Source organism: Rhopilema esculentum, chromosome 8 (genome assembly GCF_057945365.1).
Source record: "Rhopilema esculentum isolate cy_ngs chromosome 8, ASM5794536v1, whole genome shotgun sequence".
In the NCBI taxonomy this organism is placed as follows: Eukaryota; Metazoa; Cnidaria; class Scyphozoa; order Rhizostomeae; family Rhizostomatidae; genus Rhopilema; species Rhopilema esculentum.
The window spans coordinates 1,114,488-1,127,325 of record NC_142822.1 but is presented as its reverse complement, the minus strand read 5'-3'; the positions used below and the strand labels follow the sequence as shown (position 1 = coordinate 1,127,325).

Here is a 12,838-nt window from a genome sequence, read left to right as displayed (position 1 = left end):
TTAATACTAAATTGTAACCCATTGAGATAAGTTTGAAATGAAATGTAATAACGATGAAAATGGGCATGCGACTAGATAGCTCTCCTGTGTTCTTTGCATATCCTACAGCTCAACCACGTAATGATTGCTGTTACCCTTAAATTGTTTCTTTGTTATCCAGTGTCCAGAAAAGTGGTCAGCCCTCCTCCGGCCAAGAAAACCTTACTATAAAACCTTCCTCAATTTTAATGGGTGTAAACTGGGCGAGGTTTGAAAATGTGTTACTCAACTGGTCTTGATCTCCTATCCTGGCAACTCTGTTTTTTTCAAAACGTTTCTAGAAATTTGTGGCTTGTTTTCAATTACTGATATTTTTAAAGACCAATGCAAAGTAAAATGCTTATGTTGATTAATAACCAAATCGTGTTATTATTAAAAAATTATGAAAAGTTACTGCCTAAATTTTCCAGAGCAAAGCAGTTTCATATTAAAAAAGGAAGTTTTGAATTTTATTTTCGATTTTTGTTCTTTTTTATGTTTGTATTTTGAAAGCCAAAGACAATAAATATTTTTCAGCTTACACAAGCTTCCAAATTTCTTGCCACCTTCCTCAATTTCTCTTTGTCTTTACAACCTTCCCGCGGCCATTGGCGAGGGCCGTGATGTTTTCCTGACTCTGTTGTTATCTGCTTAAATTTAACAATGAAGCTTTTACTTGTATTAACAACAAACTGTAGTGTAATACGCTATCTGTATAAGTTTGTTTCCGCTTTTCCCTGCTATTTTGAATTTCATTTGTCGTAAGCCGAGAATCCCTGCCTCTCGCCTGTTAACAATATTGGATAAACACTCCACTGCTGCAACTGGCCAATACGGTGCACATTTTTATATAATTTATTCTGTGAATTCATCATGAAGAAAGTGTCAACTTATGGAAACCGGTGAAAAAAAAGGATTTGGAGGTGAATATTTTTAAAGTGCATGTTACCCTAGGCTAGGTGGACTGTTGTTTATTTGCCGCGCAAAATTGAGCATATTTTTGCTCCATTTCTGCAAAAATGCGTCAAAATCGGCAGGAAACCATGTCAAAAATGTCTATCTTGTGCCAAATTATATTCAACGACAACACCCTGATGACGTCGTTCTCCGATCGGCTTATGTGCCAGAGACCAATGACCGCCGAGTCGATCGACTGTGTTAGAATGATGAAGGCTGAGGCCATGAACTGCAGGAAAGTCAACAACTTTTTGCAACTCTGAATCCACCTGCCAGACAAAATTTAATACCATTGTCCTGGAATATAATTCAGAAAACATTATACTTGTCCTTTAATAAGATCCAGGAAACTAATGGTTTGCCTAGCATAATTTTACTAGTAATGTATTTTTTGAATTGATATAGAAAGTTAAACTCTTTCTAAATTCCAAATTTGAGCTCTAAATTCTAAATTCCAAAAAGAGAAAAAAACTATGAAGTGGACAGCAATTTCGTTTGCATGGCAAATCTGACCTGTCCTTGGAAAAATATCTTCATACCTGTTTCGGAAAATAAGAGAAAAGGTATAATTTCTACCCGGAATTTTCACTCGAAAACAAGACCCTCTTGGGAGGCTATACCCCTCCGGGTGCATACTTAAATTTGGCACGGACCAGTTTCACTACCCATTGCCCATTTGGCACGACAGCTATACAAACGGAGATTGAGGAAAATTTGCCGCAAGCAAAAGTGGATGTCTTAACGCGAAAGGGAAAAGAACTGTTAATAGAAAATGGTAAGGGCAATATATTTAATTTCATAGATGAATTGTTACGTTATTGATAACCTGCAATCGTTAGGGAACGTAAAAGGGCCATTATTTAAAGCTGTGTTTATGGGAACGTGTGACGGCGGCCATAGGCCCTGCACAATGCCCAAGATAGGTATTATGTTTTTGCCACTAAAAACTGGAGTGATATGTTAGATAAACAGATTGCCTTCATAGCCAGTGGCGAATTTATTAGCGACTGGTTAACGTTGGTTGTTTAAACTTTGAACAAGGTGGCAAAAAATCCCTATGTTAACTTTAATAAACATACCCTCTTTTTTATAAGAACCAGTAAATTTACGTTCAGGCTGACTGTTCTAAATTTTTTTGAAAATCTGAGGCTGGATTGTTCTTAATTTGTTTTTAAATAAATAGGTTGTAAGAAGTCCGATTGCTAGAATTTTCGCTCTAGGGAGGTGTTGAGGCCCATTTGCCAACAAAGTGATTGAGACAACCTTCATTTGTCGACATGTTTGAATATTCACCGAAAAAGCACCCACACCTTTCTTAAAAATCCTCGTGTGTAGTAAAACGTTGTTCAAAATTGCATTTAACTATATATATTTTATTTTAGTAGCTCAGCCTCAGCTTGCTCTTAATTTGTTCTTAACTCTTGACCAATTTTGAAGCCCGTGTTTCTATAAAATTGTTCTTATAAATAAAGAGTGTATAAGACTACACTCTTTTCATTAGAACAAACTTTAAAACAAAGGCGCTCTTTTTAAAAAGTAAAAAAGCCATAAAGACCTACCCAGCCTCAGACGAAAAGTCGAAGAAATAACAATGTCCCTCTAAAAATTGTTTGCCGTGTTGAAGAAACAGTAGAATCTGTTAACTGATAAACCACGCAACTAAAAATTTCGTATTATTTAGTGAACTTATGACAAAATCTATAGTAAAAGAGTGTAGAATAATCGATGTTGAAATAGGAATAAATTTAAGAACACATTTAAGCTTATTTCAATGCTCATTATTTCTTAAGAGTTTCTTAATTATGATGTCATGAATTTTATATTTGGGGTTCCTGATGAAATGTTCGTGCCCTTTTTTATCACGTCAAGAGATTCGCTTCCGTTCTGATGCTGTGTTTAGATGAGGAAGTATATTTTTATCCCTTGTGTCTTAAGTTCTAGGCCAACAGGGCAATCATGTTCTTTGATTTTAGAAAATTTTGTTGTTCTAAGTTTTTTCACGACATAATAGTTTCTTAATTTTTTTGCTTCGAGTACTGAAGCTTCTTAATTTTTTCTGACTGTCCTGTACTCGTTTCTTATAGCCAGTTTCCTATAAAAAATGAGTGTTGCTGTGAAAACTCTTGAAGGGCAAGAGACAGGTACCAATTGGATTTGGCAGAGCTTGCGCCATGTGTAAAGATATGAAAATTGGTATTTCCATTATGACCACAGTAATAATATGTCGATAAAAAGCTCTGTACTAAGGGTTTTTTAACGGAGAGTGACTTGCTTATGATTCTCACCTTAATCAGATTTTCCTTAAGTCCTAAAACTGTTTTATTTTTTTTTATTTGAAGTATTTTTTGAAGATATTTTATTATAATATACACATTGCCTGATGTTCATTAGTTGAATTTTTGAACACACCATTTAAATGAGAAACGTTAACACTTTCAATCAAGAAGGATGCTACGATTGTAAGACCTCGTTTACACTGTCCCGGGACAATTCTTTTCTGTTACGATTCGCAAGTGTTTACACTGTCGCGGTTCCAAATTGTTCCGTTTAGCCGTGCCGTTTACACTGTACCTAGTACGGCCTAAATTCAATAGTAGAACATTGTTTAAAGGAGGCTATATTTCATCAACCGAGGCAAGCAAGGCTTGGACTGGGAGACAACAAAAAATAAGTACGGAGACAAATTCGTCCACAATCTTCGAAGTCGTCGTCCTATCTGCAGAATTTTTCTTTATCCTTAGAAGTTAAATCTCGCTGTCGAAGACGGTGGTAACCATCGTAAATGGCTGCTGAACAGATATTCAGCCCAGTGATCGCTGCCACTTGATTTAATATGGCGATAAGGAGTTTGGAAACGTAGTTTGAATTTTCTACAGCTATCTTGACAACTCCCTTGTCTAAAAAATCGTCTAAAATCAAAACCTGAAACAGCCGTACAAAAGTGACAATCTCATTGTGAACCCGTGACAGAATCGTCTCGGATAGGTGTTTACACTGTCCCGTTCAAAAACGGAACCGTGGCGGTACAAAATTCGTTCGCTTTCAAAGCAGGAACAAAACTATACCGGATAGCAGAGCAAAATCGTCTCGGTTCCACAGTGCTAGCGTGAACGGAAGGGCGAACCGCGACAGTTTTGTCACGGTTCCAAACTTCCACGGGACAGTGTAAACAGGGTCTGAGTTACCCTGAGTAACTCGGGCTTTAACTAAAACCCCGTTTACACTACGGAAAAAAGAACAGAACTCTTTGGTTTCGTACCTGAAAAGCGGTGATAGGCTTTGCGTTTACACTAGGCATCCTGGTTCCATGAGTCATGAGTGGATGCTTCTGTGACTAGTTTCTAACCACATTTCTGAGACTAAATAGTGGAGACGCTGGAACCCAGGGTAGGTTCCCTGCTAGTTTGGGAAGGGTTCCATTCTTCTTTGGTTCCGTTCCCGAAACGAACTTGTTTTCTCTAGTGTAAACGGCTTCACTGCGCGTGCTTCACATGAAAGTGCCGTTCTTTTTACTCAAGTGTTAACAGGCTCAAGTTTGGATCCGTTCATTTTTGCTTCGGTGTAAACGAGATGAAAAGAGGTATCGTGCCCAAACAAAAACGAAATCAAGGAGTAATGTAAACGGGGTCTAAGTCGGACTTACTTTCGATTCCCATTGGATTTTCCTACCGTGTTCAGGTTAAAAAGTCGTACCCCAAATTAGCTCGGACATTCTCTGAAATGTCCCACCTAAATGCCCTTCAATATAGAATGCACTCCAATATAGAATGCCATTTGAAGCAATTTTGCTCGTCATTAAAACATCGTTTCCGCGTTTAATTAACAATGCTTATGTTGATTGTTTGTTTTGATATCAATTCTTTTTTGCCAACAAACCTCATGAATGAGTTTGTTTAATTCTGCATTTTGACCCATGGAGTTGAGTCTTTGGAAACATTAAAGATCGGGTAAGTGTTCTTCATCACAAAGTTTGCTAATTTTCCAATCCTAGCTGCTAAAATTGCGATTCGGTTTTTTGATGGAAGAAGGAACTTAAACGTGGAAACTAGACTTAGGCCCACAGAAAAGAATTCACAGCTTTTTCTCTGAAGTGTTGTACTTGTAAACATAGCCTGCGTGCAGACTCTACTGCGGAAAAAGTATTTAAAAACTTAACTATTTCACGTAGGAAATGATAAGAGTCTGCATGCAGGCTATTTAAACAAATGAAATTGTCAGTGTTTTCTTGCTCCTGCGCGGCCTAGCTCTTGAAGTTCCTTATTTTAGGACCACTTTTTATCGAATTGTAGTACTAAATGTCCCTTAATCCAACCCTCTTAATTGTACATTTGACGCCATGAAAACTGCACATAGTACCCTAGAATTATATATTAGTGTTGCTAGATTCTTAACTGTAGCTAGAAAACAAAATGAAAAACAGAAGAAGACTAGTAAGATGCTTTAATGAAAAAAGAATTGAAGTTGAACTTGATTTGATCGCGTCTTTTCCAACGTACGCGTTTGAGAAGTAACACTCTGGGATAATTAGACACACCCTGTATTCATGTTACCATTTGAACACTGCAATTGACGTAACATCGTGTATTTGTATTTCCATAATGCACATTGATCAGCTTACTTCCCGTTAGATTATAGAGTTCTTAAGTGTTGACGTCACAAAAATCTATTTTTGGAATTTTTGAATTTGGATCCCATAGCCTGAAAGAACATCATGAAATACCTCCAAATTTGCAAAATCAGCCAGATGTGTTACGAATTGGCTGAGATTTGGCCGGATTTGGCCACATAGGCACTGGCTCTTTCCACATCAATTTAAACCTCGCATCAAACCTCTGTATTTTGGTCTCTGTTCATAACTTTGTAAACGTTGCAAACTTCAAATCTTTCATTAGCAATATCTCGACCAATTTGTGACATATTTGACTAATTTTGCATATTTGGAAGTATTTAACGATGATCTTTTATGTTTTGTGGTTAAAATTCAAAAATTCTAAAAGGAAGTTTTGGTGACGTCATAAGTAGCATTACCATAAGTAGCCGCTATGGCAACAACAGGATGTAGAAAAATGTATATATTTAAGTTGGCAAGTTATATTCAAGAGATACTGAGAGGTACGAGCAGATACGCATAGATAGGTAGAGGTATGTGAGACGTCAAGATATGTAAAGAGGCACTTGTACGAATAAAGGCAATAACGATTTGAGGATGCTAACTGCTCAGCTAAAGAGGCTTGAGAAAGCTCTTGCAGCTCGTCGATATTTTGTTGCTATTTAGATTATACAGGACAAGCAGTGCTTTTTTCTTATGTTTAATGGCTCCGGGGTAGACAAAGTACTTTGCTCTCCTGGGTATCGTCCTAGTAATGTTAAACAGTAATTTCCTGTAGGTAAAGTATTTTGTAATATGTGCTTGTAAACTTTTTAATGCATCACATATATTAAAAAATAAATGTGCCCACAGTTTTCCATTCTACAGGCGGTCGCTTTACGCAACTATAGAGCGGTATCCAAAAGTCAACACCGCTCTCCTAATGCGCATGAATAATCTTTCTAAATGTCTCATTTCATAGCGAGATGAGCAATTTTGGAATAACTGGCATCCAATTCTAAGACAATCTATAAATGTGAATTGATTACGTTTGTCAAAAGCTGTGGCGAATGATTCTATACTTTATTTGCACGATTCTTTGTTTACTTCCCTTTTGCAGCGCGTTCAGTCTGATACCCTGAAAAAATTAGAAAAATAAAAATGGCTTATTATTGCTAGCATGCAACGAGGTAGTTATTCAAGGAGAGGTGCAAGGCTTACTTCTGAATCAACTAGAGCATTCTTTGAGTTTGAGGTAGTCGTTTCATTTGAGTTTTGAAAGAGACGACCAGTTTAAATATCTGACTCAAAAACACAAATTTCCGCTCCGTCACTTGTGATGACAACGCAAAACTCTCAAGGAATATTCGAATATATTTGATATTTTTTGCAAATGTCTGTTTTATACCTGTAAATTTCATTTTTTGTAGTCGAAGTGTGTATACTGTTTGCCCCAAACGAAGGGTCCGGTGTATACTGACGCAAACACCGAAACGACAATTTTGTCAACGACAACTGGTAAATTTTCAACGACAACTGGTAAATTGCTCACGACAACTATGTCTGGTGAATTGCTGACGACAAATCGTAAGCAAATCGTACCGATGCGTCCAAGCGTTTCAACATCCCAAAAGACAATCACGACAGGCTATCCAGGTACGACATTTAGAAATCGTAAATAAAATACACCAAGTATACTCTACTTTTTCAGAGCATAGGCCATAGGAAAATGTCAAAGACATGAACGTAAATATGTATAGATGTGCAAATTTAATGTCAAAGAAGAAGAATGGCGTGTTTCATTGGTTATAAACTTGCGGAAAGTTTTTTGTGTTCATGGAACAGTGGCCTTCATATTAGTTGAATATTTGATTGGTTACTTGCTTGACCAATCATTTCTCGCTAAATCTCTCATTTCTCTTTATATATAAGTTATGTTGATGTTATATAACTTTGAATGGCGACTTTTAACGTGGCATTATCTACCAGAGTCCTCTTTAAGCTCGTTTATACCTGGCTAGTGCTGCATACTCCTTACCTTTCTCCCCCTAGCATCGATGAAATATCTTAATCTGCCCCTTAAAAACTATCACTTCAATTAATGCTATCATTATTACAGAAATGCAAACAACATTAGGGTTGTAAGCTTTCACAATTTCCAAGGCATATCAATCGACCAAAGAGCTTTCCAGCGTTTTCTGATACTTTGCAGGGCGTTGACCGGTCCATATCTCTTGGAGCTCCACCTCCAGATTTCGGAATCTCTGTTTTGCAGTGATGAGAATTTCTGGAGATGAACTCTGCTTTCATGCAAACTTGACCAGATTGGTTCTTCCCTCACTTGTCATGTTAATTTTCCTTTTATTTGAGCTAATATACTTAGATTTACCTAACTGATTACAGCTCAGCCAGACCCAACACCCATTGTTATCACTGTGAGCCTTGCAGTCACTGTTGTTCTACTTCTTCTTTTTGTCGCCGTACTCCTCTTCATGATGTAAGTATCTTCCTAATTTGAATACAATAATAAAATTATCGTTTTTCTCAAACACTAAATTGTCAATGTTTTAATTTCACGAATTTCTGTCCAATATTTTATTGTCAATGGATTCAAGTCAATAGAAATCGAAAATTACTATAAGAATTTTTTTTGTCGCCGTACTTGGTATTTGTCAAACAAGCTGTTGCTATTATTATGAACGCACAAAGGCTCGCAGTTATCAATGGCTCTTGAAATAGTTATGTAGCTTTAGGTTACTCATGATATCAAAACATCCCATTAAAGTTCGGTTTTTTACCTTCGTGAGGTTTTTTGTAGCATTAAGGTGCATTTTGTCTTCAGACTTATTTGCTTTTGCCATACACTTTATTGGTTATTTTCGTACACTTCATTATGTTTTGGCATAGATTACATTGACTATTAACATATACATTAATTATTAAATTGGCATACATTATATCTACTACTGGCATACATTAAAATGATTTTTGGTATACACGTAATATATTATTAGCATACATAGCATTAACTATTGGCATACATTACATTGATTTTAGCATACATTACATTGACTATTGATATGCACATTATTTATTTTTGGCATACATTTACCGACTATTTGTATACATTACATTGGTTTTAGCGTACATTAAAATGATTTTTGGCATACATTACAATTGATTTTGGCATACACATGATTTTTATGGCATACATTATACTAACTATTACCTTAAAAGGAACTGCACCTGGTAACATTCTTATGAGATACCCAGACATCCCTCACAGAGTAACCTTTGCTTTAGAGATAATTTCATTCCCTCTATGTAGCAAAAGAAGAAAACGTAGCCCCCGGGACAATACCAGCGATCTCAAGATGGAAAACCAAACAGAAACAAAAGCACATGAAGAATATGACGACGTCATTGTAACTAACAAGGCTAGTGAACATGAGAGCCCATACGAGTATGCATATGAAAAGATCGTAAAACCGAAAGTTTACTCGCCGCTTGGTCGGAAAGACTCCCCGAATATTTATGAAGACCTTCAACAGCCAAAACCCTCTGCACCTTCAACATGTAAGTTGACCAAACATACAGTGCCTTGAAAACATGGTGGTCACAAGGGCGAAAAATCGCAAAAATATACAAATGAGAATAATTTTTCATCTTTTTGGTAAATATAGCAAAATTGCTTGTTATGAAAGTTCAGAATGAGGAATTTTTAATCCATTTCACAGATGTGCCTTATTTTTTGCGAATTTTATGGGTATAGCAATGTGATGAAATATTTTAAATTTCACGCCCATACTTGAATCTGCCACTAGCTGATACAGTGCAGCGATATGATGAAGGGCCCATAACAGCCCGGTTCAGTTTGGTACGGTACGGTACGGTACGGTACGGTACGGTACGGTACGGTACGGTACGGTTCGTTTCGTTTCGTTACGGTAAGGTTCGGTACGGTACGGTACGGCTCGGCACGGAAAGTGCAGAAAAGATCGAACAATTCATAGCTAATTTAATTTCTTTTTAAATATTAGCGTATTTTTAACCAAAACATTGATTAGTTTATACAAACGCGGTAACTCAGCCTTGTTTTGTAATCAGTTTTGTAGATTATTTCCAGTTTTGTTAGTTCTTGTTTATAATTAGTAGAAACAAATTGAAATCAGGTTGAGGGCCATCTCAGCCTACGGGCCTAAATTATAAAAAAACCAAGTAAATGATATTTACGCTATAGGTATATAGAACACAGTAGATGTCATGACTATACCAATGCTATTGTATTTATTGGAATACTATTATTATATTGTTTTCCATGGCTTAATGTGCGCACAATTTTTTCCACAGCCAAAGAAGTTGAAAAGAATTCGAAAGATTATCTATATGTGTTACCCGAAGCGAAGGAAGAAGGACCAAATGTTGAACAGGAGCCGTTTGATGAAGTTAAGAAGCAAAGCCAGGTGAGGAATGCAATTTCTAAGTGCTCTTGCATGGTTTTAAGTTTTCAATTTGTGAAATTTTGACCTTTGTTGTTTCGAGGTTTTTTCCCTGGAGTTGAGATGGGAAGGGTTTGATGGTTAGAAGTTGACTCCCAGTTGCAAAATAGCAGATAGGTTTCCTTTTTCTTCTTTGTTTTTCTTAAAGAAGTTGTTAACCTTAAAAATTGGCTATATCTTAGATCGAAAGTTTAAATTAAACACTGGCTTTTTTATGGGCCATACATTAATGACATCGTACAAACAGTTTTTGACCCTTTTTTCTCTTTGCTGGGTATCACCAAAAACTCAATGCCACCAGACCTCTAAAATTAGCCCCCCAGCCTACCTTATGCGAAGCAAAAATATTTTTAGATGTGTTAACCATCATCCTCATCGCGTTGAAAGGAAAGATTCTGCATTAATTCAAATAAATTCAGGAAAAAAGGAGAGGATTTTTGAAAACAAATTGAAAGACAAGTAGGCGCTTCACCATCTTTCTCTGCAACTCCTGTTCCCTTGTCATTCTCCCTTTTTATTCATTATAAATATTTTCCTGTATTTAGACTTTATTTTACGGGGATCACTTTCTACATGGGACGCGTAATAAGACTCTTAAGACTCCTTCTCTTGATTTCAATGATGTTCTGATGAAGGAGAGAAAAGGGGTTTGCATAATTTAAAACTTTTTCAGATATGATATAGTGTGTGGTCTTTTAATAAGAAAGCTGGTCGACTACGACAAAACATCTCAAGGTTTCCCCTTCATTGTGAAAACTTCCGTCTTCAATCTCTTTAAGACTAAGGTACCTTAAACTTAGGTTACTGAAGCTTTGAATATAGTTAATTACCAAAATTAAAATCAATCTGCATATGAATCCCCCTTAGCTATCTTGATCATTTGCTTTTTTAGTCTAAATTGTGACCGTTTTTTGCTACTTATTCTGAAAATGTACAGTGCTTTCCTTAATTTTAGCTATCTGTGTCTTCGCAAGGCTCCTACCTCGTTCCTGTTGTGTTGAAGGGCCAGCCAGACGAAAAGCAGTATGGCGCAGCATATGTCAAGGTTCTGCCTTGAGAATTGAAGTTATTCGTTAATCCTAGATATCTTTCATAGCAGTGTTTCAGTTCCAACTATCATGTCTCAAAGTATAAATGTATTTATTTTTCGTAAAAATAAAAAAGATTTCGTGTTTCTGTCATCCGAAACCATTGCGGGTAGCTCCGAATCTATTTGGAAATCATCATGACAAAGAAAAAGGCTTGCTGGAATCTGACACCAAGCGAGTTAGGTTGGTTGCTGCACTGCATTTTTGTCGTAACTGATATTTCGATTCACATGGCAACTACACGCTTTCGAAAGCTGAGAAAGATCCATATTAGTACGTAGCTGCAAGACATTTTTGTAAAACATAATTTCTATCCTGCTGTTTTGCTTAAAGTGAAAACAAAAACCCCTAAGGAAAAATGGATGCTTTTCGATTGTTACTTTGGGGTTATCTTTGATTGTTAGCAATAGCAGACAGAGCGCAAAATACTGTGACCAAGGATGTAGAGCTAAGGGGGCTCAGAGGGACTGAGCCCCCCTCGCTAATGCCTAAAATTGGCAAATTCCAGCTTTTGCTATTGTTTTTGCAGCATTTTGTGCAAGAGCCCTCCTTGTTATTTTGATAGCACTACACCACTGACTATGACAATTGATATGGTATCTTATATTTAGTTATTTTTATTATTCTTTTATCTCTAGGTTTATTTTTGTTTCAAAATTCTTATCGTCAGAGCCATGGGTTTATTTAACATACAATAATAAAAATGACAATAATAATAAATAATTTGTTCAAAGTTGGCGTACTAAATGAACGTCTAAAAGCTATAAAGAAGCTTATTAAGGCCAACTATCTATGAAGAATTAGTATAGAATAAATATATGGTACAATGTTAAAAATGTTTAAGGTATAATATTCTAAATAAAACCTAACCCAGCAATAAATATTTTAAATAATCTACAGTCGCATTCTACAGGGTGTGCTCTTAATTCTTTTTTAAATGTTGCCAATGATTGGGACTCTTTTATACTGTGAGGTAGTGTTTGCCACAGTTTTTTACCTAAATATCTCACACTTTCTATACCAAAGGAAGTTGTCCTGGCTTCTGGAATGCAAAGATTATTTTTAGTTCGCAAATCATAATGTACATTTTTTGTTTCAAAAATCTCACTCATGAAACTAGGGTTTAGGTTATGTTTGGTTTTGTATATTTATATCATCAAATATCATCAAGATTGCGTTGGTGAATCGATACCAGGGGCGGACTGGCTGGTCGGGCTATTCGGGCGATCGCCCGAAGGGCCGGTCGGTTTGAGGGCCGTTTGATAAAAGTGCAAAAAAAATAAATTAGCTTAAAAAGTGAATGCGAGGCAAAGAAGTATACCCACGCATTGATCTATTTGCCTTGAATTTTCAGAGACTTTGTGGGAAAGAGTAAATATACACGCGAGTATTCCAAAAACCATCAAAATTATGAATTCATTTTTTCACCGCAGCCCAAACACACTTCTTCAGGGAACATGTTATTGACATTTTGTTATATTTTCTCTTGACGGTATTTCCTTTTTGGCGACATATTATACTGTAACATCCCTGTTTCAATGCGATACATAAAGCCCCGGCAAAACGACTGGACATTTGCACTGGTCGCACACTGGACATTGCTCACTTGTTCAGAGAGTATGGACATCAAGAAAATATTGGTTATGGCAAAACGACTGAAAATTGTCCAATGAACTTTTTCCCTATTG

The 12,838-nt window shown here is 36.5% G+C and overlaps 1 protein-coding gene across 2 annotated transcripts; it reads left to right on the top strand.

The window, feature by feature from the left end:
- The first annotated feature begins 1,499 nt into the window (after positions 1–1,499).
- On the top strand, positions 1,500–11,783 carry LOC135694706 (uncharacterized). Of its 2 annotated transcripts, none has more exons than XM_065213545.2 (6): positions 1,500–1,750; positions 6,994–7,219; positions 7,967–8,060; positions 8,892–9,139; positions 9,914–10,026; positions 11,018–11,783. In XM_065213545.2, exons 1-6 carry the CDS (start codon positions 1,748–1,750, stop codon positions 11,117–11,119), a joined length of 786 nt encoding a protein of 261 aa, XP_065069617.2. In that variant the 5' UTR covers positions 1,500–1,747; the 3' UTR covers positions 11,120–11,783. The 2 variants fall into 2 exon arrangements, with proteins under 2 accessions (XP_065069617.2, XP_065069618.2); XM_065213546.2 differs by lacking the exon at positions 1,500–1,750 and adding an exon at positions 4,770–4,922.
- The last annotated feature ends 1,055 nt before the right edge of the window (positions 11,784–12,838 follow it).

Bases quoted from the DNA above. Each gene is read 5' to 3' on its own strand.
- LOC135694706 (XM_065213545.2), top strand. The intron at 7,220-7,966 runs GTACGACATTTA...AACTGATTACAG, and splicing joins AATCACGACAGGCTATCCAG to CTCAGCCAGACCCAACACCC. The intron at 9,140-9,913 runs GTAAGTTGACCA...TTTTTTCCACAG, and splicing joins ACCCTCTGCACCTTCAACAT to CCAAAGAAGTTGAAAAGAAT.